Below are 26,884 nucleotides of genomic sequence, written 5' to 3' on the forward strand. Positions count from 1 at the left end.
GTTTAACCCCTCCTGCGACATTAACCCAAATCACCCAGGGTTATAATGCCTTCTTAAGTATAGTCAGCAATATTAATGCATTTAGACAGTATATGTCCCTGGGCCTCATTTGCTGGATATTCACTTGTTTTCTGGGAATTGAAAAGGTTAATGAAGAAAGATATGTTGATGATTAAGAGGAGAGAGAACTTTTTTGCAGCTTTTTCAAGCCTAAACTTCATCCAGCTACTTTCAGTACTATTGACTCCATCCACAAAATACCTGTGGATCCTGATTGTACTTCATGCAAAATATTCCAGCCAATAAAATCAACCTTGGCACTTCAGCAGTTTTATCTTCTCATAGTGTTTTGGGAGAAGTCATTTCACAGTCCACCACATTAGCTGGCAAATTAATGGCCCTACTCTGAGAGAACTTATCCGAAAGTGGATTTAAGCAGATATGCGGCAGAAATTAGTCTCACTCTGTGTAACTCAATAAAATTGCCTAACATTGATAGGTGCTTTTCATTCAGGACATCAAACTACTTTACAAACTCTCTGTATACACATAACTTACTGGCTTTTCATCGGGGGTTTTACACTGCACAATTTTTTTTCTCTTTTTTAAGAAGGGACAGAACCTGATGTCAGTTGTGGTGGAGTAAATCTGTCCATACAGATGTCTTGGATTAAGGCTGATCTACATATGAACATCCACCAAAATAACAATTCAATTTTAATTCATGCCTTTTGTTATTTTGGAGCAATTCTCTGTGTGGGTATATGTGTATAGGTATAGTCTGAAAGCACTTTGGGACTGTTTGGTGCAGAACATGCTATATAAACACAAATTACTTGGAATAGTTCACATATCTCAGTTTCTCAGGGAAAGGATTTTAACCAAACTCATTAAAAAGACGTGTAATTATATTACATTATATTAACATTTGACCTACGGGGGTCTGGGGAAGATAGACAAGTTCTCCCACAATATACCACAAACCAATTCCTAGAGCTGCTCCAGGTAGTGAGGCACTAAGGATACACGCCTAGAAATGCTAGCATGAAACACATATAACTGCAGTGCCAGCATGGACACGGATACACTGGATATGGTGTGCATGCAGCTCTGCAGTGTGGCCTCTTGGTGGTGGGCTTGGCTAACATATGATAGCACTGATGTAACTAAATCGGTTTCTAATCCAGTTTTGTTAAATGGGTGTGCAAACTGTATGTAAACAAGACCTCAGGCACATATAATGACAGGTTTCAGAGTAACAGCCGTGTTAGTCTGTATTTGCAAAAAGAAAAGGAGTACTTGTGGCACCTTAGAGACTAACCAATTTATTTGAGCATAAGCTTTCGTGAGCTACAGCTCAGAAGTGAGCTGTAGCTCACGAAAGCTTATGCTCAAATAAATTGGTTAGTCTCTAAGGTGCCACAAGTACTCCTTTTCTTTTTGCAGGTACATATAACGTACCTATGACTTTGGTATATAAGCACCAATTTCAACTGTTATTTCAGTTTTTGCATTGGTATAAATGAGATGAGAATTCAGTCTGAAATGTTTTAGCTTGTCCATCGGAAATTATAAGGTGAATTTTAGGTAGACATAATTTGCCCAAAGCAGAATTTGACCAGGATACTCAGGAACACTCCTATGCTTTTTGATCACCAGAAGCCTCATCAGAAATAGGGCATTATTTTGGTCCTCAATGCTCTGTCTGTATATTGATTAATCAGGGGCTTATGATATCACACCCCAAACTGGTATCACACTGCTTCTTTAAAACTGGTATAATACTGTGACTCCCATGCAGCATCTCTGGATGATGTTCTCTACCTTTCCCATTGGTGTCAGTGGGGCACCACACAGAATCAGGACTCTGCCTATGTGATTCACAACACAAACCTAGGACCATAGAATGTGATCTTGCTTATATAAAACTAGTATTGTTTTTAATGGAAAAGGAACAGGTCCATAGTGTAAAATAAAACTTAATTTTGATTGGAAATGTAGAAAATTTCAAGTCTTCATGGAGTCTGGACTTTAGAGCCCTTTAACATTTTTGAACCATCAGCCCATTCACAAAGAAATTTCACAAAAAAGGTTTTTTAAAAGAAAAGTTTTTAAATTGTTTGAGAATATTAAAGTACGTTTGTCTGAATATTTAAGTCTCTGAAAATTAATATCATACAATATATAATATATAATATATTGCCAACAATATATAATAAGACCTACTCAATCATGCAGTTTTGGATGGGCAGTTTCTTGCACAGACCTGCAATTTAGAAAATTGTTTAATACTTGCAAAACTCCATGTCTGCAATGTGCAGGGCATAGGGAGGGAGCTCTAGAAGTACACGCAATGCAAAATATGGGACATCATTGTCTCGCTCGTAAATATTACTAGACTTGCCAAAACCCTCCTCATTTGGAGGGAGGCGGCTGCCTTGTTTTCGTTTAATTTTAAGGCACTTTTTAAACAGCATCTCTCTCTCTCTGGTGATAAAGTCTCTTGCTGTATTTCGGGGAAACACGTAAAAATCTGCGTCATTCTTTTAAATCTCCTTGATATTTCTGAGCGGGTAGGTATTGTCCAGCTCTGAATGGTGCGATCCCCACCCAGCTCCTGACTCTTCTCACCCCTGCGTGGTTTGCTTTTACGAGCCCCCCCACCACGGCACCATGGAGGAGACGTGGTGGCGTGTTGGGGGCGGGAGGAGCAGAGGACGTGGCCTCGTGCAGCTGGCCGTAGGGCTGCGGCGCAGGGTGGGTGCGGAAGTGAAGGGGGGAAGTCGGGCTGCAGCAATGTTGCAAGCGGTTCCCGGCTGGGCGTTGCACCGGCTGTGCTGGCGCACAATGTGCCTCCTGCTGGCGTTCCTCAGCCTGATCCCGCGGGCGGCTTGCCTGGGGGAGCTGAAGGCTTTTGTGGTCGCTCACAGCCACATGGACGTTGGCTGGGTTTACACCGTGCAGGTAGCTCCCTCCAGTATTGTCTGTGCTTTGGGTCCCCTCTTCTGCTTCTCCCAGCAGGTACTGGAGTGCCTGCCGGGAACCCAGGGGGGTCAGACCAACCACCCGGAGATAAGTCTCCGGTTGGTGCCCCCGTGTTTGCATGAGCCCCGTGAGGTTTCCGTCCTGGCTCTCTGTGTGCTTATTCACTCATCCATCCGTTTACTAATTTTATGTGAGGTGTGTTTCCTCTCCCCATGCCTTCCCCACCAGTGGCAAAGTAGTTTCCAACGCAGGGCAGTGACCCTGAGGCAGATCAGTTCTGTAACTGGCTCAGATGGCAGGCTTTCGCTTCTGCTTTTTTCCCCACTGCTGTAAGCTACAGGCCTGATCTTTTCCTCAGTGAGCATTTGGGGTGCTCAGTGGACATAGAATTAGGCCCTAGCATAACTCTATTCAGGGGTTCTCAAACTGGGGGTTGGAACCCCTCAGGGATTCATGAGGTTATTACATGGGGGGTCATAAGCTGTCAGCTGCCACCCGAAACCCCCCTTTGCTTCCAGCATTTATAATGGTGTTAAATATATTTAAAAGTGGTTTTAATTTATAAGGGCCGGGGGGCGCACTCAGAGGCTTGCTATGTGAAAGGGGTCGTGAGAATAAAAATTTGAGAACCACTGCTCTACATTCTCTAAGGTCCTGTCTGCAGAACAAAACAAACCATGTAACAGAAGTTTAGCTGAGATACAGTATTCTCCCCTTATGCCTTCACATGCTTCAACAATAGTTCCGTCTTGTTGTGTAGACTGAGATTTGTATAGGGAAAGAGCACACTTTGGGTAAATGCTCCAGGTCCAGCCAGATGATGGCAGTGTGGCTGTGCACTTCCACCAGTGATAGCAACGGTGGGAACTCTAGAGTAGATAAGGCTCAGGGGGGAAGCGGGGGAAGGCCACATTTTCCATTTAGTCGGGTTTAAACAACTATAGTATCTCCATTCAGTAACCTTCAGTTAAATTGGAGCAACTTCTGTCTGTAGACACACCCTAATGATAACAGCATTTGGAAGTTATTTCACAATGGGTATAGTCAAGGCCCTTCATTTTCATTTTTTATTTTGTTTAAATTAAAATTTCCCAGGAAATTAAAAATGAGTGAAAATAGGTGGACTAAATTAACATTTTTGGGTAAATATCAGAGTTAATATTGGGAGATGGGAGGACAGAAAAAATGCAACAGAGAAAAGGAAGAGTTGAATGTAACAGCGGTGATTTATGTAATGAACTGTACATTACCAGTATGTACACATATGTACATGTTGTGTACAATCTTCCACTACATTGCCTTATTTTAAGATAGCTTCACATAAACACTGAGACTAATTTATTAACATAAAAACATATATCTAATGTATTGGATTTTCTTAACATAATCATATTTTCATGATCTAAAATTGGGGTGAAATGGGTAAAAAATAATGAATAATAGCTTTTGTAAAACCCTGGATTTATTTATTTTTTTATCTGTAAAAACTGAAAACAAAGGGCCTTAGGTAAAGCTTAGGTTTCAGGGCCTACAGAGTGAAGCCAAGGATTTAAATAATGTTTACAGGGGTGGTTGTTTTGTTTGTTTTTTTTCTGGAGTTTGGTTGGTTTTCCATCCTGCAAGCTAGACGTGCAAGAAGTAATTTGCAAAAACCATAATGAATCCCTGCTCATATTGATTCACTTTGATCATTCACATTATATTTGAGTCAGGAAAGTTATGGAGAGGACATGGTTAATTTAGAAATGTGTGTACGTGTCTCTTTGATTTTGTTTGTTTGTTTATTTGAGAAGACACTCCTGATGCAATTTTTAAGAAGAAGAAAGCACTTCTGGAGTATATCTGGAGCTACACTTTCATCGTTCAATGATTCCATGTGCTAGAATTGTTGTTGATGGGTCAGTCTGCTGAGAAATTGTGATTATTATTATTTTAATATTCTTGTAGGATTCTTTTAGAGGCGTTATAAGTGGGATGGGAGAAGCATACTAGAAAGAGACATTTTAAAACAAAAAAATTAACATTTTGGTTGAGGAGGTGTTGGAGCCTAGCATTGTAGAAGGATGTTAACAAAATAGTTTCAGCTAAATAAGTGAGATACTAAGCAAAATCAAACAGTTCCTTAATAGCTTTCATGTCTTCGTTTCTAAATACTATCTCAGTTAGTTGTAGAGATCCCTTTAGTTATATGGATGATGTTTCTGACACTTTACATACTAGATAGGCAAAGGATCAGAATTTTTTCTGGGAGCTTTTCTTCTGATAGTATGACAGGGAATCATTGCTGTTCTTTTATTTTATTTTTTAAACAGGGTTACTGAATTATTCCCTTAGTATCACAACGCATGGAAGAACACAGAAGCACTTTGTATTTTGGATCTGTCAATGGGTGACGATTCTTCCAAAAGAAATGAAACTTTAAATATCAATTTCTAAGAAGACAAAATTGCTTGAGGCTTCAGCTCCTCTATTATTAAATCATGAGCATCAATGATTCCTTTGGTCAAAAACCACCAAGAATATCTGTAGATCCTTTCAAGTGCTTCTCTAATAAAGTGAAACCTAAACGTAAGTCTCTGTAGGACACCGATGTCCTAAATTCTGTGTATTTTTTCTTCAAAGTTTGCTTTGTTATTACATATCACTTCTGATTAACAATATCTTTTGGACCTTTCATTGTTCACATTCACAGCATGAAAAACAACATAATTTATTGTATGAAAATAGGAAGCTTTTTTGTGTGCTGAAAATTTTGCCGTTGATGCTGAATTCTGACCTTGGATACACCCATAGATCGCAGTTGACTTTAAGGGGAATTACGCCTGTCTATCTGAGGATAGCATTTGATCCACAGTCTACGTAATATAACATTATGGATTATGTCCTGTACACCTTACAGCAACATTGAAGACTATGGGAGTTTTGCGAAAATATAGTGTGCAGAATAGAGTTCCATGTCTCTGTGTGATTTCAGTAGTATACAGCAACCCCCTTACAATATTTTACAGTAGTCTTTTTCACAACTGACGCTATCTATATAGGACTAGGTATTTATACCATCCCTGTCATTGAGCTATTTAAGGTCTTTAAATAAACTCCATAATTGTAGTTGCATGCAGTCTATATGTTATACTTTAAAACAAAGTCAAGATAACTAGGGTTTTTTTAATTGCTGTAAAGGTGTCTACATCCTGGGATATAATTTATACTGAAAAAATATTCACATGTTCAAGGTCATAGAATCATAGACTTTAAGGTCAGAAGGGGCCATTAGAATCGTCTAGTCTGACCTCCTGAACAACGCAGGCCACAAAATCTCATCCACCCACTCCTGTAACAAACTCCTAATCTAAGTCTGAGCTATTGAAGTCCTCAAATCATGGTTTAAAGATTTCAGGGTGCAGAGAATCCTCCAGCAAGTGACCCGTGCCCCACGCTGCAGAGGAAGGCGAAAAACCCCCAGGGCCTCTGTGAATCTGCCCTGGAGGACAATTCCTTCCCAATCCCAAATATGGCAATCACCCCGAGCATGTGGGCGAGACTCACCAGCCAGACACTACAGAGAATTCTTTCCTGGGTAACTCAGATCCCACCCCATCTAATATCCCATCACAGACCATTGGGCATGTTTACCGCTAATAGTCAAAGATCAATTAATTGCCAAAATTAGGCTATCCCATCATACCATCCCCTCCATAAACTTATCAAGTTTAGTCTTGAAGTCAGATATTCTTTTGCCCCCACTGCTCCCCTTGGAAGGCTGTTCCAGAACTTCACTCCTCTGATAGTTAGAAATCTTCGTCTAATTTCAAGTCTAAACTTCCTGATGGCCAGTTTATATCCATTTGTTCTTGTGTCCACATTGGTACTGAGCTTAAATAATTCCTCTCCCTCCCTGGTATTTATCCCTCTGATATATTTATAGAGAGCAATCATATCTCCCCTCAGCCTTCTTTTGGTTAGGCTAAACAAGCCAAGCTCTTTGAGTCTCCTTTCATAAGACAGGTTTTCCATTCCTCAGATCATCCTCGTAGCCCTTCTCTGAACCTGTTCCAGTTTGAATTCATCCTTCTTAAACACGGGAGACCAGAACTGCACACAATATTCCGGGTGAGGTCTCACCAGTGCCTTGTATAACGGTACTAACACCTCCTTTTCTCGACTGGAAATACCTCTCCTGATGCATCCCAAGACCGCATTAGCTTTCTTCACGGCCACAACACATTGGCGGCTCATAATCATCCTGTGATCAACCAATACTCCAAGGTCCTCCTCCTCCTCTGTTACTTCCAACTGATGCGTCCCCAGTTTATAACAAAAATGCTTGTTGTTAATCCCTAAATGCATGACCTTGCACTTTTCACTATTAAATTTCATCCTATTACTATTATTCCAGTTTACAAGATCATCCAGATCTTCCTGTATCATATCCCGGTCCTTCTCTGTATTGGCAATACCTCCCAGCTTTGTGTCATCCACAAACTTTATTAGCACATTCCCACTTTTTGTGCCAAGGTCAGTAATAAAAAGATTAAATAAGATTGGTAATCTGTTCTAGCTTCATGAAGAAACTCATTTGTTCCAGATAGGGTGACCAGATGTCCCGATTTGATAGGGACAGTCCCGATATTTGGGGCTTTGTCTTATATAGGCACCTATTACCCTCCACCCCCGTCCCGATTTTTCACACTTGCTGTCTGGTCACCCTAGTTCCAGAATTCAGCAGAGTGACTTCTGGCACTCAGAAATGACCATCTCTCATCTTCAGTCTCCGTGGGCCTGATCCTGAGAGATGCAATATGTGACAGTAACTACTGAAGTCAGTGCACACTGACCTCTGTCTTTTGGCAGGGGAGTTAATCTCTGTAACCCTGACCTATGTTAATTTACTGAGGTTAGGAATTAGAATCAACTCTCTTATCACTTGTATGTTTCACATCCTGTTACACCGACTGCTTTCCATTCCTCTTGAAGACAATGGGAGTTTTCTAGGTGGACTCCTCCTGAGGGTCAAAACAACAGACTGGACTTCTACATAGAGTGCTTCCACCGACGTGCACGGGCTGAAATTGTGGAAAAGCAGCATCGCTTGCCCCATAACCTCAGCCGTGCAGAACACAATGCCATCCACAGCCTCAGAAACAACTCTGACATCATAATCAAAAAGGCTGACAAAGGAGGTGCTGTTGTCATCATGAATAGGTCGGAATATGAACAAGAGGCTGCTAGGCAGCTCTCCAACACCACTTCCTACAAGCCATTACCCTCTGATCCCACTGAGGGTTACCAAAAGAAACTACAGCATTTGCTCAAGAAACTCCCTGAAAAAGCACAAGAACAAATCCGCACAGACACACCCCTGGAACCCCGACCTGGGGCGTTCTATCTGCTACCCAAGATCCATAAACCTGGAAATCCTGGACGCCCCATCATCTCAGGCATTGGCACCCTGACAGCAGGATTGTCTGGCTGTGTAGACTCCTTCCTCAGGTCCTATGCTACCAGCACTCCCAGCTATCTTCGAGACACCACTGACTTCCTGCGGAAACTACAATCCATCGGTGATCTTCCTGAAAACACCATCCTGGCCACTATGGATGTAGAAACCCTTTACACCAACATTCCACACAAAGATGGACTACAAGCCGTCAGGAACAGTATCCCCGATAATGTCACGGCAAACCTGGTGGCTGAACTTTGTGACTTTGTCCTCACCCATAACTATTTCACATTTGGGGACAATGTATACCTTCAAATCAGCGGCACTGCTATGGGTACCCGCATGGCCCCACAGTATGCCAACCTTTTTATGGCTGACTTAGAACAACGCTTCCTCAGCTCTCGTCCCGTAATGCCCCTACTCTACTTGCGCTATATTGATGACATCTTCATCATCTGGATCCATGGAAAGAAGCCCTTGAGGAATTCCACCATGGTTTCAACAGTTTCCATCCCACCATCAACCTTAGCCTGCACCAGTCCACACAAGAGATCCACTTGCTGGACACTACGGTGCTAATAAGCGATGGTCACGTAAACACCACCCTATACTGGAAACCTACTGACCGCTATTCCTACCTACATGCCTCCAGCTTTCACCCAGACCACACCACACGATCCATCATCTACAGCCAAGCTCTACGATACAACCGCATTTGCTCCAACCCCTCAGACAGAGACAGACACCTACAAGATCTCTATCAAGCATTCTTACAACTACAATACCCGCCTGCTGAAGTGAAGTAACAAATTGACAGAGCCAGAAGAGTACCCAGAAGTCACCTACTACAGGACAGGCCCAACAAAGATAATAACAGAAAGCCACTAGCCATCACCTTCAGCCCCCAACTAAAACCTCTCCAACGCATCATCAAGGATCTACAACCTATCCTGAAGGACGACGCATCACTCTCACAAATCTTGGGAGACAGGCCAGTCCTTGCCTACAGACAGCCCCCCAACCTGAAGCAAATACTCACCAGCAACCACACACCACACAACAGAACCACTAACCCAGGAACGTATCCTTGTAACAAAGCCCGTTGCCAACTGTGTCCACATATCTATTCAGGGGACACCGTCATAGGGCCTAATCACATCAGCCACACTATCAGAGGCTCGTTCACCTGCACATCTACCAATGTGATATATGCCATCATGTGCCAGCAATGCCCCTCTGCCATGTACATTGGTCAAACTGGACAGTCGCTACGTAAAAGAATAAATGGACACAAATCAGACATCAAGAATTATAACATTCATAAACCAGTCGGAGAACACTTCAATCTTACTTGATTACAGACCTAAAGGTCGCAATATTACAACAAAAAGACTTCAAAAACAGACTCCAACGAGAGACTGCTGAATTGGAATTAATTTGCAAACTGGATACAATTAACTTAGGCTTGAATAGAGACTGGGAGTGGATGTGTCATTACACAAAGTAAAACTATTTCCCCATGTTTATTTCCCCCCCATCCCCCACCGCTCCTCAGACGTTCCTGTTAACTGCTGGCAATGGCCCACCTTTGATTATCACTACAAAAAGTTTTCTCCCCCACCCTCCCTCCGCTCTCCTGCTGGTAATAACTCATCTTTAGTGATCACTCTCCTTACAAGGTGCATTGATAACACCCATTTTTTCATGTTCTGTATGTGTATATAAATCTCCTCACTGTATTTTCCACTGAATGCATCCGATGAAGTGAGCTGTAGCTCACGAAAGCTTATGCTCAAATAAATTGGTTAGTTTCTAAGGTGCCACTAGTACTCCTTTTCTTTTTGCGAATACAGACTAACACGGCTGCTACTCTGAAACAGGATCAAGTTGTAGATTAGCTTCTGGTTTCACCCTGGCAAGATCTTTGTTAAATCCAAGATTACTTTGGCCGATTTTTATTATTAAGACAATCCTAGACATTCTCTTAGATCCTAAAGTTCTTAAACATCTCATATAGTCTCTTAGCCAACAAAGCATTTTGCAGGTAAGAACTCTGGCTGTGACAGCCTCTTTAGAAATGATCATTGTTCAGCTTTTAAAATTTAGGTAGTAGGGGTTTTTTTAAGGAATATTAGTATAGTTAGAATTTCATTTGTGTAAACAGGTATTAAAACATCCATTCATAATCTTTGTAAAAAGTTGAGAACTCTCAAAAATCACCATATGAGCAAGTAATTATTTAGGCAAGTGCTAAAAAATGTTTTGGGCCACCTTTTCTACGGTCAGATATGTTTCCTTTATTCAGTTAATTGTTAAAATACTACAATAGATCTCTAATGAAAATATGCATTTTTATTGGAGTGTAGACTTCTCATTTGGATCCAATCCTGCAGTCCTTATTCACACAAAATTCTCTTTGATTTCAGTGAGAATTTTGCTTGAATAAGGACAGCAAATCTTGGCTCCTTATTTAGTAAATGCACACTGATATGAAGAAAGGTTAATATGAGCATGTGGGTGGGGCATATGTATGTGTGTGTAGCATTAAGGCAGAGGTGGGCAAACTTTTTGGCGTGAGGTCCACATCGGAGTTGCGCAGCTGTATGGAGGGCCAGGTAGGGAAAGCGGTGCCTCCCCAAATAGCCTGGCCCCCTCCCACTTCCCACCCCCTGACTGCCCCCCCTCAGAACTCCCGACCCATCCAACCGCCCCCTGCTTCTTGACCCCTGACCACTCCCTCCCAGGACCCCCGCCTCTGACCGCCCTCCGGGACCCCATCCCCTATCAACTCCCCCTGCTCCCTGTCCCCTGACTGCCCCAACACCTATCCACACCCCTGCCCCCTGACAGGCCCCCCGGGACTCCCACACCTATCCAACCCCCCTGTCCTGTGATCGCCCTGCCCCCAGAACCTGCGCCCCATCCAACACCCCCTCGTCCCTGACTGCCCCCCAGGACCCTCTGCCCCTTATCCAACCCCCCCGCCCCAATCCCCGCCCTCTTATCATGCTGCTCGGAGCGGCAGGAGAGGCAGCCACGCTGTCTGGCTGGAGCCAGCCACATCGCTGCGCTGCCTGGCAGGAGTGGCAGGCCAGAGCGCTGGGGGTGTGGTGAACTGAGGCTGTGGGGGAGGGTAGACAGGAGAGGGGCCGGGGGCTAGCCTCCCGGGCCGGGGGCTAGCCTCCCGGGCCGGGGGCTAGCCTCCCCGGCCGGGAGCTCAGCAGCTGGGCAGGACAGTCCCATGGGCCAGATGTGGCCCGTGGGCCATAGTTTTCCCACCTCTGCTGTACAGACACACAGTAAAAAGATGGTTCCTGCCCTGAAAAACTTACAATCTACGTATAAGATGAGAGTCAACAGACATACAGGGTGAGCACTGTTATCCCCATTTGACAGATGGGGATCTGAAGCAGAGAGAAACAAAGAGATTTTCTACATGGCACCGGCAAAGAACGCTAGAGGGGTGTGATATGTAGTGCATTCTAACATGTTGCACTCTTACTGCCCCATAGAGATCCTGCTGGCCACACTCTAAAGAGACCTAACTCATGTTAACGCCATCCTGTTTGAGATGGGACTACATCAAAGCGAACTAGGTACCTTTTAGAGCGCGCCAGTAGGCTCTATATAGGGTAATTGTAAAGCGTTCTAGCGTGTTGCTCGCTAAATCACGTCCCTATAGTGGGCTTTGCTGGCGCTGTGTAGACATGCCCTAAGACTAACTTACCCAAGGTCACATGGGAAGCTTATGACAGAGCAGAAAATTGAATTCAGATCTTCCAAATCCCAAATGAGCATTCTAACCACTGGACCAACATTGCCTTCTAGCTGGCATAGCCAAATGTATTTTAAACAGGCAGATTAATTCAATAGGCATGAAATATGTCTTTTAAAAAGTGCAACATTATCTTTTTTTCAATTGCCTTGCAGGAAAGCATGCATGCCTATGCAGCCAACGTTTATACTTCTGTTGTAGAAGAACTAGTGAAAGAAAAGCAACGCAAATTTATTGCTGTGGAGCAGGAATTCTTTCGCCTCTGGTGGGACACCACAGCCACGGATATACATAAACAGCAGGTAATGCAACTATAGTTACTGTTTTAACGCTGAGAGTCAGACCCTCTGCTCTTGCCTAAGTACATACACTGCAGAGGGCAGGGGTGGGGTTGCGGGGCGGGCGGGGGGGCATAAGGCAGCTGAAAACTGACCATGCTACTGCCCTGATCCTGCTGACACTATGTGCAACTCTGATCCCTTTCTCAGAGGGCTTCTCTAATGTACACGAGCTGCTAACAGCTCCAAGAGGGTGCAACCGCAACTGGGAATCAGGGTGATTTAGGAGCATCTCAGCCACGACCCCTTTCCCCTGCTTTGTTAGCAACAGATAGAGGAAGTATCATAAGAACTTATTTCTTCAGAGTGATTTTTTTAGGGCAGGATGCACCAGTTTTAGGGTCAGATTGTGCTAGGGGAGTTGAACTGTATTAGAAGATACTGGATTAATATCTGTTAATTATCTGACATTTCTGAACTGCAGCCAAAACATCAATAGCAATGAAAAATCGCTTATCTTTTTACTCTGGCATTACACACTTATTGCTATTGCTGTTGATGTAGTAACAAGAAAATGTAAGGATCAGCAATGATACATTTGTGTACTTCTTGTGTTTGTGAACAGTGACTCGTCTCTGTTGATCTTTAAAGTGTGGTTCTACTCAGAAAAGTGATTCTGTAGTGATGGCATTGTGGAGTTTCCATGTTTCTTATATCTCGGTGACTATGATTTTAGTTCAGTTATTTGGTCTCAAAGTTTGGGTGGCTAGGCTAGTGGCAACACATTGTGCTGCGATACATGTGATCCAAGTTTAAGTCTGGCATCAGAAAACTGGGTGAGCTGCAAAGATAACAAAGGGCTGTATTATGCCATATATTCCACATATGCCAGAGATCCCCCTTTGTTTCATTGTGAAGTTCCATGTAACAGTAGAATATGATCCATTGTCCGGGGGGCGGGGGGAAATCTCAGTTTTGTTTATTTTAATTGAGGGACATTGTCAATTTAAAATTACACCTCTTGTCTGAATTTTTTTTTTTACCTACTATTCTGTCCATTTGCACCTAAGATTTCTATAATAGAAAGATTGTAGAAAAAAATAGTTTGTCTTGTGCATTTGACAGCATTCTGTAGATAGTCAGTTAGCTTCTCTTTGCTTCTCCTGTTGTTTGTGTGGGTCTTTTGCACCTCAACAGAAAAGAGAGAATTGTTTCTAAATCAGAAAATGTTACTGCAAATCCACAAAAACTGGCCTGGGTACTCCTCCATGTGTAGTGTTTGAAAATGTTTTGAACTTCTAATTAAAATTGTTTATGGTGTCCCTTTAACCTACACTGCAAGGAAGAGGCTTCTCTTTTTAATATTCATGTGCAGTACCTTCAGGGAAGCTGAAATTGTGCTTCTCTCTCTGCATTTTACAGAACCAAGCAGTAAGAAAAGCTTCCATTTACCAGTTCTGATCTCCATAGTGCAAAATCAGTAGAAAAATTAAACGTCGTGTCCTCGCTTCTCAGAACAGCTGCTGCTTTTTAGTAGCCTTATATTCTCATTCTATTTTCCAGTCCATTTCAATACAATATCATCCTGGTCCAAAGCCCAGAATGTGCTTGATTCACTTTTAGAGCAGTGCCAAAAAATGTACTGCTGATTTAAAAAACGCAGTGATAGTTTTGTGATTGGTTATCTTATAGCCATCACAGTTAGAAACAAATGTAGTTTTAATCTTTAAGTGTTACAGATATTATTAAAACTAAATTAATTATATACCATTGGAGAGCTATGATACTAACTTTCCAGTGATTATAACATTTGTTATTAACACTACCAAGTTGCCAGGTATTGGACTTTGAAATCACATCAGTCCAATTACTGGCCTCCTTTTTTCACTTGAATTCTAACATTAGTGGCTACTATAACAAAATTGCTACAGTAATAGAGTTATATTATTTGAAGGCTTAAATCCCAACTTTCAAATGATATAAAGTATTAATCTAGCTCCAGCCATTTGTGAAATATTTGCTTCTGACTGGAGTGTAATTTTTATATATATACACACATATATAAAAGCAAGATAATTGGAGCTGATCCTGCAGTGTGGAAGGAGGAGCACATGGGATGATGTGTACCACAGCAATTGGACTCAGAGACAGACCCTCTTAACTCACATTGTGTGCAAATTTCCACACTACACATTCACACCTGAACCATGCCTATACTTCCAAGGTTTGAGTCTGTGCATTATAGTGTGGGGGTGAGGGAGACATGGGGCCACCTCCTTGTGACTGATCCTGGCCAGTATGCAGCAATCATTTGGGATGAAGAAAACAACTCTTGCCTGGTTGTAACTGGAGATAAGCAAAGGGGAGTAGGTGAACCAAATTGCTCAGAAGTATATGTTGGATTTAGAACTGGACTCAAAGCTTTCCCTCCTTGCTTCTGTCTTCTCCCCTCCCCCCACAACGAAAAAAATGTTCGTCAGTACAGGCTTTGTCCCCAGGTTTGGTGGGGGGGGGGGGGGAGTGTCTGTCGTTTAACTTAATAACATTTTAAAAAATATTTTCAACCTCTGAGTAGTTCCACAAAACTTAAATAAAAAAGGCTTCCAAGCCCAGAAGTCTGGGTCAAAAGTTTCTCTCCAGGACATGCCCTCCAGAAGAGCAATAATAGCTTCAGAAGCTTTTCATGCAGATCAGGAGGCAGTTCTGTGCCTACACCAGATATCGGTTATCTGGTTTCCCACATTCAGCTGGAACTAATTTGTGAATGCTCCAGCCCTAAAACACTTTTACAACATCATGAATGAAGGGATGATTATAACCAAAATCGACAATCTGGCGTCATATCTGAACAGTGATGGGGCATTCACTCAAAGATCCTGGGGAAAGTAGCATCATGGCTGTGGAACTGGAATACTACATGCCAGATTTTTAAAATTAATTGATAGCAGAATATATGTTCAGACAGACAGTGTTTGATAATACTTGAGACTTCAAAGCTAATGTAATGTTTCAGAAAACTACTAAAAAAGCAGATAACAACAGCCTTATGGCGTTACCTTTGGTAGAATGGAACAGGATTATTATCAGGTTTTTTCCATAGCTAACACATTTGCTAAAATTTGTAATCAAGTTGTGGTTCACTAAAGGGGCAGATGCTTCCAATTTCCAGTAGCAATAGAATTCTTTTTACATGTATTTTTCTGGGGGAGGTGTTAAAATATACTTTTAAACTAGAATTTTGAGAAAAAAGATTAGGGAACACCTCTGTTTCTGATAAGATATCCAAAACTGCTACATGTGGAATAACTCCATATGTATGTCAGATCTTTAAAAAACCCAAAAAAACCTAATTACTCTCCTATGAAAACTGTATCAGATCTGTGTGGTACTTTGGGAATATAAATCTACAGGGCTATAGAAAGGATGAATAGTAATTGTGTAGGAAACAAAAGGGAACATGGATTAAGATTCAACAATGTTGCATTATTATTTTTATCTTCATGACAAAGCTGATATCTGACACTTCAATAAAAGCAGCAAAAAGTTGGAAAGTATGCAAAAACTGAGTTAGAATCATAGAAAGGTAGGGTTGGAAGGGGCCTTGAAAGGTCATTTAATCCATTCCCCTGTGGGATGGCAGGATCAAGTATACCAAGATCATCCCTGACAGGTGTTTGTCTAACTGGTTCTTAAAAACCTCCAATCATGGGGGTTCCACAACTTCTCTTGAAAACCTGTTCCACTGCCTAACTATCCTTATAGTTAGTTTTTTCCTGATATGTAACCCAAATCTCCCTTGCTACAAATTAAGCTGATCATGTCTTGTCCTATCTTCAGTGGTCATGGAGAATAATCGATCACTGTCCTCTTTATAACAGCCCTTAACGTATTTGAAGACTATTATGAGGTCCTCTCTGTCATTTTTCTGAAGTCTAAACGTGCCCAGGTTTTTTTAACCTTTCCTCATAAGTCAGGTTTTCTCAGCCTTTTACTACTTCCGTTGCTTTCCTCTAGACTCTCTCCACTTTGTCCGCACTTTTCCTAAAGAGTGGTGCTCAACATTGGATACAGTATTCCAGCTGAGAACTCCTCAGTGCTGAGTAGAGCAGGACAATTACCTCCCTTGTCTTACATACAACACTCCTGTTAATACACCCCAGAAATATATTAGCTTTTTCCACAACTGCATCACATTGTTGACTCATATACAATTTGTGATCCACTCTAACCCCCATATCCTTATCAGCAGTACTATCACCTAGCCAGTTATTCCCTATTTTGTAGTTGTACATTTGATTTGTCCTTCCTAAGTATAGTACTTTGCACTTCTCTTTATTAAATTTTATCTTGCTGATTTCAGACCTATTCTCCAATTTGTCAACTCATTGTGAAATCTCATCCTGTCCTCCAATGTGCTTGCAATCCTTCTGAGCTTGGAGTCATCTACATATTTTATAAGCATACTTATTTCCCTAGTTTGCTTCTGAGAGTATTATGTGGGACAGTGTCAAAAGCCTCATTAAAATCAAGATATGTCATATCTATTGCTTGCCCCCATCCAAGGACCTCCCCAAGGAAGAAAATTAGGTTTGTTTGGCATTATTCTTGACAAATCCATGTTGGCTGTTCCTTATAATCCTATTGTGTTTACAAACTGATTGTTGAATAATTTGTTTTAGTATCTTTCCCAGTGGTGAAGTTAAGCCAAGTCTATAATTCCCCAGGATCCTCCTTGTTCCCTTTTTAAAGATAGGTACTATATTTGTCCTTCTCCAGTCCTCTGGCATCTCACTCATCCTGCATGAGTTGTGGAAAATAATCACTAACAATACTAAGATTGCCCCAGCTACCTTAAGTATCTTTGGATGAATTTCATCTGGCCCTTCTGACTTGAACATATTTAAGTTATCTGAATATTCTTTAACCAGTTTTTTCCCTATTTTGGCTTATGTTCATTCATCCTTGTTGTTAGTATTAATTATGTTGGGTATCTGGTCACAATTTAACTTTTTAGTGAAGAATGAAGCAAAATAGGCATTACGCACCTCAGCCTTCTCTATGTCATCGGTTATTGGCTCTTCTTCCCCCCCACTAAGTAACCTACACTTGCCTTTAACTTTTTCTTTCTCTTAATGTATAGAACCTCTTCTTATTGACTTTTATGTCCCTTGGTAGGTATAGCTCATTTTGTGCCTTAACTTTTCTGATTTTGTCCCTATATGCTTGTGCTACTCTTTTGTACTTCTCCTTAGCAATTAGTCCACGTTTCCACTTTTTGTAGAATTCTTTTTTGGTTGTCAGGTCATTAAAGAGCTCCAGATGGAGCCATATTGGCCTCTCACTGTTCTTCCTATCATTCCTTCACATAGGGATAGTTTGCTGTTGCGCCTTTAATATTGTCTCCTTGAGAAACTGCCAGCTTTCCTGAATACCTTTTTCTCTTTACATTTTCTTCCCATGGGACCTTACCTACCCGTTCTCTGAATTTGTTAGTCAGCTTCTTTGAAGTCCATTGTCCTCATTCTGCAGCGCTCCTTCCTTTCTAAGGAAATCTATTATTTCATGGTCACTTTCACCAAATTGCCTTCAACTTTCAGATTCACAACCAGTACCTCCCTATTAGTCAGCATCAAGTCTAAAATGGCTGTCCCCCTTCATTACTTCCTCCACCTTCTGAAACAAGAAGTTATCCCCAATATATTCCAAGAAATTATTGGGCATTTTGTGTTTTGCCATATTACTTTTGTCTAGGTGGTTGAAGTTCCCCATTAGTACCAAGTCTTGTGTTTTCGACATTTCTGTTATTTGTTCTAGAAATGCCTCAACAACCTCCTCCTTCTCATCTGGTGATCTGTATTAGACCCGTACCATGACTTCACCCCTGTTTTTTCCACTTTTATCTTCACCCAGCGACTTTCATTTGGTCTGCCTCTCACCTCCTTCTAGACCTCAGAACAAGTGTAAATAGTCTTGATATATAATGCAACCCTAACTTCCTTTTTTCTCTGCATGTCCTTCCTGAGCAAGCTGTTTATCCCACCAGATCTCAGTGATGCCAGTTATGTCATAATTAACATGTTTCTTCCTGCCTATACTCCTTGAATTTGTGTATAGACCTCTAAGATGTTGAGTGGACTCCCCCTCTTCTTCTCTTCTTTGCTCCTATGACCCTACTGTAATTTTTTATTTCCCACCACCCAACACGTAGACCTTTGTTAAGATCACCCTTTTTATATCTATCCGTGGGTTTTGTCATTTGCCTTCTTTGAACCTAGTTTAAAGCCCTCCTCCATAGGTTGGTGAGTCAATATCCAAAGATGCCCTTTCCCTTCTGGGTCATATGGACCCCATCTCTTCCCAGCAGTCCTGCTTCCTGGAACAGCTTCCTATGATCGAGGAAACCAAAGCCTTCCTATCAACACCATCTCTGCAGTCATGCATTCATCTCCAGAATGTGTGTGTCCCTGTCTGGGCTCTTACACTCAACCGGAAGAATGGACAAGAATACCACCTGCGCCCCTGATTCCTTCACCCTTGCTCCCAGAGCCATGTATTCACTGCTGATCTGCTTAGGATCATACCTGGTAGTATCATTAGTGCCCACATGGATGAGAAGCATAGGGTAGTAGTCACGGGGACAGAGGAGCCTCAGCAACCTTTCCATAATGTCTCAGATGTGGGCTCCAGCCAGGCAGCACGCCTTCAGGACATGGTGTCAGGTCGGCAGATGGATGTCTCTGTCCCCCTCAGACAGGAGGCCCAACCACCACCACCACCACCCCCACACACTCATCTCCTTCTATTAGATTTGGTGGTCGTGAGTCTCCTAGCCTTGGGGGAAGGTGATTCCTCCTCAGCCATTGGGGTCAGCTCCTCTCCTTCTGATCCCTGTACAGCATACTGTTTTTTGACGTCAATGGATCTGGGACCTGGCTAGTAGGGGTGGAGCACTGTCTGCTGCCCTAGGTGGCCAGTAGCCAGTCTCCTCCCCACGGAGCAGCCGCTTGTCCTTTCTCCTCTGGTCCCTCTGTAGTTGGCTAGCATCCCCCATCCCAGGTGTCTCCCTATGCATCCTGTTGATGAAGTCTTCGTGCTCCCAGATGCTACACAGATTAGCCACCTCCCCCTGCAGCTGTCTTACCTGCTTCCTAGGGTCTCCACCAACAAACACCTCTCACACTGGGTATTTCCTCTAGCCTGGCTTTCATCTGTAAGACATGCAAGCCACATTCCCAGCAAGTCAAGTACAGGACTCTGGGCAGAAGCCTCCAGGGTCAGGATGTCTGACCACAGGATGCTCCCACAAGTGGCAGCAGAGGAAGAGCTAGCAGTAGCATAGATAAACATGATATATTGGGGAAGAATTAGTACAGCTTTTGTCAATGAAAATCATGCCTCACCAATCTATTAGAATTCTCTGAGGGGGTCAACAAGCATGCAGGCCAGGGGGATCCAGTAAGCAGTCATGGGATCAAAGGGAAGGTCCTCTCATGGATCAGTAACTGGTTAAAAGATAGGAAACAAAGGGTAGGACTAAATGCTCAGTTTTCACAGTGGAGAGAAGTACATTGTGATGTCCCCCAGGGATCTGTACTGGGACCAATGCTGTTCAACATATTCATAAACAATCTGGAAAAAGGGGTAAACAGGTGATAAAGTTTGCAGATAATACAAAATTACCCAAGATAGTTAAGTCTAAAGTAGCCTGAGAAGAATTACAAAGAGTTCTCACAAAATTGGGTGACTGGGCAACAAAATGATAGATGAAATTCAGTGTTGATAACTGCAAAGTAATGCACATTGGAAAATGTAATCCCAACTATTAATACAAAATGATCAGGTCTGAATTAGCTGTTGTCACTAAAGAAAGAGATCTTTGGGTCTTTTCGATAGTTCTCTGAAAACATCCCCTTAATGTTCAGCGGCAGCCAAAAAAACTAACAAAATGTTAGAAAACATTTGGAAAGGGATAGATAATCAGACAGAAAATATTACAATGCCACTACAATGCCATTACAAATCTATGGTACGCCCACACCTTGAATACTGCATGCAGTTCAGGTTGCCCCAGATCAAAAAAGATATGAGAGAATTGGAAAGGGTACAGAGAAACTCTACAAAAATGATTATGGGTATGGAACAGCTTCCATTTGAAAAGTGATTAGAACGACTGGCACTGTTCATCTTAGAAAAGAGACGACAATGGGAGGATATGATAGACGTCTATAAAATCATCAATAGTGTGAAGAAAGTTAATAAGGAAGTGTTGTTTACCCGTTCACATAACACAAGAACTAGGAGTCACCCAATGAAATTAGTAGGCAGCAAGCTTAAAACAAACCTAAGGAAGTACTTCTTCACACAATGCACAGTCAATCTGTGGAACTCATTACTAGGGGATGCTGTGAAGGCCAAAGGTATAACTGGGTTCAGAAAAGAATTAGGTAAGTTCATGGAGGGATAGGTCCATTAATGGTTGTTATCCAAGATGATCTGAAACAATTTTAATTCTCTATTTATATCCCCACCACCCTATACGCTCTGGATGCAAGGTAGGTCCACATTTGACAAATGTCACACTTAGATAACATGTTAAGGCCTGGACTGTATTTATAGCCTTAGTGGTAAAGATTGAAATTGTAATGGTGTTATCATTTGCCTTCTGTATATTCTGTATCGTAGGTACATCAGTTACTTCAAGAAGGGCGACTAGAATTCATAATTGGAGGTCAGGTGATGCATGATGAAGCTGTGACACATATTGATGACCAAATTTTACAGTTAACAGGCATGTTTCTTTGGTGTTTAACTCTTAGTTTTCATTGTTTGTTTGTTTTTTTTCTGAATTCATTTTTATTTCCTAGATCTTTAAGAACTGACTTCAATGTCTGTGAAGATGAATATCTACTGTATAGTGCAAACTTACCATACAGTTCTTTGCTTAAAAAAAAATACAAAAAACTCCAACCAACAAACTGCAGTATACAGGAAAATCATTGTAAATTGGCTTGTAATTTAATTGCTCACCATTATATACTCTCTTAGAACAGGTGCAGTTTTACTGATTACACAGTCCTTGGTTCCCAAGAACAGCCTTGAGATAAAGATGTGCTAGATATTCAGTCACCACTTCTTTTTTGGGGGGAGGGGTTAAAAAGTTTCTAAAATCCATATTTTATTCTGTGCATAGGTGAATGCATATAATTTTTTTTTTAAAGGGAAATGCAGATTTGGTAGCTAATTTAACGGGAGCAAATGAAACTAACAGATTTTGATTTCTAAAAGAGATTAGCATCACATGTTCCCCTCCCAGATCCTCAGTGTTGCCTGTTCAGTCTTTGTCCATGTGACTAAACCTGAATCACACGTGCATTCCTGTGTTACTGTCTGCTGAGTTCGTCTTGGAATTAGGTAGTGCTTGGGCTCTTGGAGCCTGTTCCAAATGCTCTCCTGTCTGTATAGTTAATTGGATCACAACAACCTTGTTCACACTATATACACTATTCCCTTCGGTAACACCTGTTAAAGAGAAAACAGACTACACTCTGAAATGTGTTTCAGTCAGAGAATGAAAATGAAAGCCTTTACTAATACTGTTTACATGGTAAGAGTCATAAGGCTTGGGAGAGATGAAATAAAAAAATGATGTCCCTAAATTTCATAATTAAATTAGCCATGATCTGAAGGCCCAGAATAAGATTCTATCCACAATAAAACAGAAATTATTATATCTTCAAATATTTCTAAAAGCATTTCCAAACTTGGAAACTATAAAATGACAATTTTGCATTTCTATAGCACTGAAGGTCCCAAGCACTGTACTTTTTTTTTATACTCACTTCTTGGCTATTTTTGTACTCCATTTAAAGGGTTGCACTCAGTTTGAATGTAGTCCATAATTTAGCTTTTATGTTTTAATAAATGGAAAGGAAAGTACTAAACCTAAAACTAATAGAAATGACTATGGGTTTTTAAAATTAATTTAATTCCAGTGGAAATAATTTGGGTATTTTTATTTGTGTTGGGGGATGGAGGGAGACATTTAATGTGTGGATCCAAAACCAGATGTGATTTATTTTCTCACTGATCTGTGGCTGAAATTTCATGAGAACAGCTTGCATAATTTCAGCAGAGTCTACCCCAAACTCAGCTTGTCATCTTGATTTGGACATCAGTGTGAGATTTAACCTAAATTTAATCTGGCTCACACCACTTGTCTCCCTGGTCTATATCTAGTCATAATTTCTTTTCATTAACTTTTTACTGCAGTTATACTTGGGATAGCAAAGCAAATATCACCAATGTGCACCTTGCTGCTGTGAATTCTTTGACTTTGTTAAATTCCTCAAACCTTCAGGTGTATTTGAAAATAAAAATAAATCTTCACTGTAGTACCATATGCCAATGCAACTTGTAAGATGAACAAATGTGTTACTAGTAAAAACAAATTTTACTTTACAGAGGGTCATGGATTTTTGTATGAAACCTTTGGGATGAGGCCTCGATTTTCTTGGCATGTAGATCCCTTTGGAGCTTCTGCTACTACACCTACTCTTTATGCTCTGGCTGGATTTAATGCCCACCTTATCTCTCGCATTGACTATGATCTGAAGGATGACATGCAGAAAACCAAGGTAAAACTACACAAGAGAATGGAACCAATGTTTGGCATGCAAGCTCCCTTTTGCAGCTTTTTCCTGATGTATGTAAACTCTGACTTCAAGAGAAGCATGTCTCCGAGCTTAGCAAGACAAAAGTATAGATTTTTCTCATGTGAAGAAAATGCACTGTTTGTGACATGTTTGTGAGACTGTTTGTGAAACAATATTTGTCAGATTCTGCTCTGTTGATAACTTCGTCATGACCTCTTGTCAAAGACAAAGGAATTTATTCTAATCTTAAAAACATACACAATAAATAGTGGGCAATAGGGCAAGTCACAGGAGAACAGTCTCCTTGAGATTGGAACAATGGTCTTAAATACATAGCAAGTAAGATAATGCTGTTAACATAGATGGCAATTCAAGCTTCAAGTCAAGAAATCTTTCTTTTGCTCCCTTTTTTTAGATTCTGTATTTAAGTGAATACTGATACAAAGATTTTTTTTTAAACCCAGTGAAATTTATTTATGCTTGTAAAACTGTTGGATAGTTATTATGGACAAAAGTTGTGACAAAATATGAGTGGGAAGTGAGTAGATATCTCTCAGAATTAAACCCATCTGTTCCAGTTCTGTTCTTGAGCAAAATCTCCCAGGCATACCAAATCTGTTGTTTATTATGATGGCCCATAGTCTACCCTCAGCTGTACATGATGAACCCCAATGAAGATAGGGGGTTGTACATGTGTACTGAAGGAAGAATCTCGCCCAATAAGCTGGGCGTTAGGCAGAGATTATATGAACCTTGGGTGAAATCCTGGCTTCACTGAAGGTAATGGCAAAATGCCCATTGACTTCAGTAGGCCAGGATTTTACCCCTTGTGCCTCCTCAATGGAAGACTCTCCTTAACTACAGGGGGAGTTGGATTGGACCCTGCGAGCCCAAATCTGTTACATGTACACAGCTTCCATTGAAGCCAGTGGGAGTTGTGTTCATGTAAAGGAGTTCAAAATTGAGTCCCAAGGTGTTATTAATCATGATACTCTGTTATCTGCAGGTTTGGTTTCTTATGGTGATTTCTTTTTCTGCAGTATTTCTTTTTGTTTTTTTTAGAAGCTTCAGTTTGTGTGGAGGGGCTCTCCCTCTTTATCTGAAAACCATGAGATCTTCACTCACGTTATGGATCAGTACAGCTACTGCACCCCATCGCAAATACCCTTTTCAGACAGGTTTGAATGCTTCCAAACCCTGCAGAAATATTGGTCACTTCAGTAGTATCAAATCTTAGGCCAGGTCTACACTACAGACCTATACCGGTATAACTACGTTGCTCGGGGGTGTGAAAAATCTATACCCCTGAGCAATGTAGTTGTACTGACCTAACCCTTCACTATGTCGACAGGAGAGCTTCTCTCGGGGAAGTGAATTAACTACACTGACAGGAGAAGCGTCTTCACTTAAGCACTACAGTGGCACAGGTGCAGTGCTGCACGTGAAGATGAGCCCTTAGAATTTTAGGCAAAGTATAGAATGACTGACTGGCTGCTGAGCTTATTCTGTTTAAGAGAACTTTGCATTTTCTCTTTTGTCAGAGGCTTCTATTAGGCTTAAAAGGTGTCTGGACTCTTAAGACTCAATTCTGTAAGATGTTAAGAACCCTCAGCTACCACTGGCTTCAGTGAGAGGTGAGGGTGCTCAGCAACTCTCAGGACTGAATCTTTATTCTCCATTCCTGATCTTAAAAGTTAGTGTTAGAATGGATTGGCTTTAAAAAAGCCTTTCCACCATAGCAATAGTGACACGCACAACGCTTATAGCTCTATCTATTGTGACACCTCCCACCCAAAATATTAAAAAAGAAATACGACTAACTAAATGACCCAAAATGAACAAATCAACCAACATAAACAGAAAATACCCCAGACAGAGGTTTGTTTTTGTTTTTATCCTCTTCAGCATAGAATGCAATGTAGAAGGAGCTAGAGACTCCAGGAAGTCGGACAGGTATTTCGCTATTGCTAATGATTTTATGTGGAAGGTACCCACAGTGATGGTGGCAGTCTAAAACCCTATGATACATTGTAAGCCACATTTATCAAGAAATGGACCTTGATAGATGTGGCTTACAGTCTGCCTTATGGGGACCATGCTATGGAAATGTTTAAGAACTCTTGCATTAAAACAAAACCTTAGTAGACTTAAACTTACAGTCTGTTTGATACTCTGTCGTAGCCAGCAAATTATATTTCTGTAAGGAAAAGTAGGGGCTGGGCAGGAAGATTTCCAGGCTATTTTAACTCAAACCAAATACTTCTTTTATCAGACCTATATACCTTCTCCTACAGCTTAAGTTTTCAGCGTGTTTATACTAGCCACTATTGGGGGCCCATAAAGTCACATGGATGTAATAGAAACTAAACACTGAGAACCAGTGTAAACCAGAATTGTGCTACTGAATCCTTATGTGCCAAACTGGATTTGTACCCCTGCATGATTTCATCCATTTTTTTCCCCAACTTGCTGTAAAAGTCCTTTTTGTAGTATGTTGCTTTCTCTTTCCACTTAGGTCCGGGTTCTATTGGAATGGAATTGCAGTTTTCCCAGATCCACCAAAAGATGGTGTTTACCCCAACATGAGTGTCCCTGTTACTGATGCCACCATTCATCTTTATGCACAGACCATGGTGGCAAACATTAAAAAGAGGGCAGCCTGGTTCCGAACTACTGATGTCCTATGGCCATGGGTAAGTGTATCACTTTAGAACTTAACGACACATCCACAAGCTAAGTATGAGTCAACAGTGCAATACCGTTGCAAAAAAGGCAAACATAATTCTGGGATGTATTAGCAGGGATGTTGGGAGCAAGACACAAGAAGTAATTCTTCCGCTCTACTCTGCACTGATTAGGCCTCAACGGGAGTATTGTGTCCAGATCTGGGCACCACATTTCAGGAAGGATGTGGACAAATTGGAGAGAGTCCAGATAAGAGCAACAAAAATGATTAAAGATGTAGAAAACATGACCTATGAGGGAAGATTGAAAAAAATCGGGTTTGTTTAGTGTGGAAAAGAGAAGACTGAGAGGGGACATAACCGTTTTCAAGTACATAAAAGGTTGTTACAAGGAGGAGGGAGAAGAATTGTTCTTAACCTCTAAGGATAGGACAAGAAGCAATGGGCTTAAATTGCAGCAAGGGAGGTTTAGTTTGGACATTAGGAAAAACTTCTTAAGTGTCAGGGTGGTTAAGCACTGGAATAAATTGCCTAGGGAGGTTGTGAAATCTCCATCATTGGCGATTTTTAAGAGCAGGTTAGACAAACTCCTGTCAGGAATGGTCTACATCAGTGTTTCCAGGCCAGGCTGGTTTGTTTACCTGCCGCATCCGCAGGTTAGGCCGATTGCGGCTCCCAGTGGCCACGGTTCGCTGCTCCAGGCCAATGGGAGCCGCTGGAAGCAGCGGCCAGTACGTCCCTCCGCCCGCGCCGCTTCCAGCAGCTCCCATTGGCCTGGAGCAGCGAACCGCAGCCACTGGGAGCCACGATCGGCCGAACGTGCAGACGCGCTAGGTAAACAAACCAGCCCGGCCCGCCAGGGGCTTTCCCTGCACAAGCGGCGGAACAAGTCTGGGAACCACTGGTCTACATAATACTTAGTCCTGCTATGACTACAGGAGAGTGGACTAGATGACCTCTCGAGGTCCCTTCCAGTCCTTTGATTCTATGATCAGACAAACTGTGCTAGTAAATGGTATTCCCTCGAGATCAGGATACCTCTTGTTTTTGTCAGAGGATTGCCTGTTTGG

The 26,884-nt window shown here is 41.6% G+C and overlaps 1 protein-coding gene across 3 annotated transcripts in view; it reads left to right on the forward strand.

Annotated features, from left to right (window-relative positions):
* The first annotated feature begins 2,745 nt into the window (after nt 1-2,745).
* The window catches only part of MAN2B2 (mannosidase alpha class 2B member 2), a 59,690-nt gene continuing 35,551 nt past the window's right edge, over nt 2,746-26,884 (forward strand). For 2 of the 3 annotated variants that reach the window (XM_074951717.1, XM_074951718.1), the window contains exons 1-6: nt 2,746-2,964; nt 12,356-12,502; nt 21,161-21,266; nt 22,940-23,112; nt 24,193-24,308; nt 25,646-25,823. In XM_074951717.1, coding sequence (XP_074807818.1) covers nt 2,797-2,964; nt 12,356-12,502; nt 21,161-21,266; nt 22,940-23,112; nt 24,193-24,308; nt 25,646-25,823 — 888 coding nt within the window. In that variant the 5' untranslated portion in view covers nt 2,746-2,796. Of the gene's footprint in view, nt 2,965-5,297; nt 5,554-12,355; nt 12,503-21,160; nt 21,267-22,939; nt 23,113-24,192; nt 24,309-25,645; nt 25,824-26,884 lie in introns of all 3 variants that reach the window. The other variant, XM_074951719.1, reaches the window with a different exon arrangement.

Source organism: Natator depressus, chromosome 4, assembly GCF_965152275.1.
Source record: "Natator depressus isolate rNatDep1 chromosome 4, rNatDep2.hap1, whole genome shotgun sequence".
NCBI lineage: Eukaryota > Metazoa > Chordata > Testudines > Cheloniidae > Natator > Natator depressus.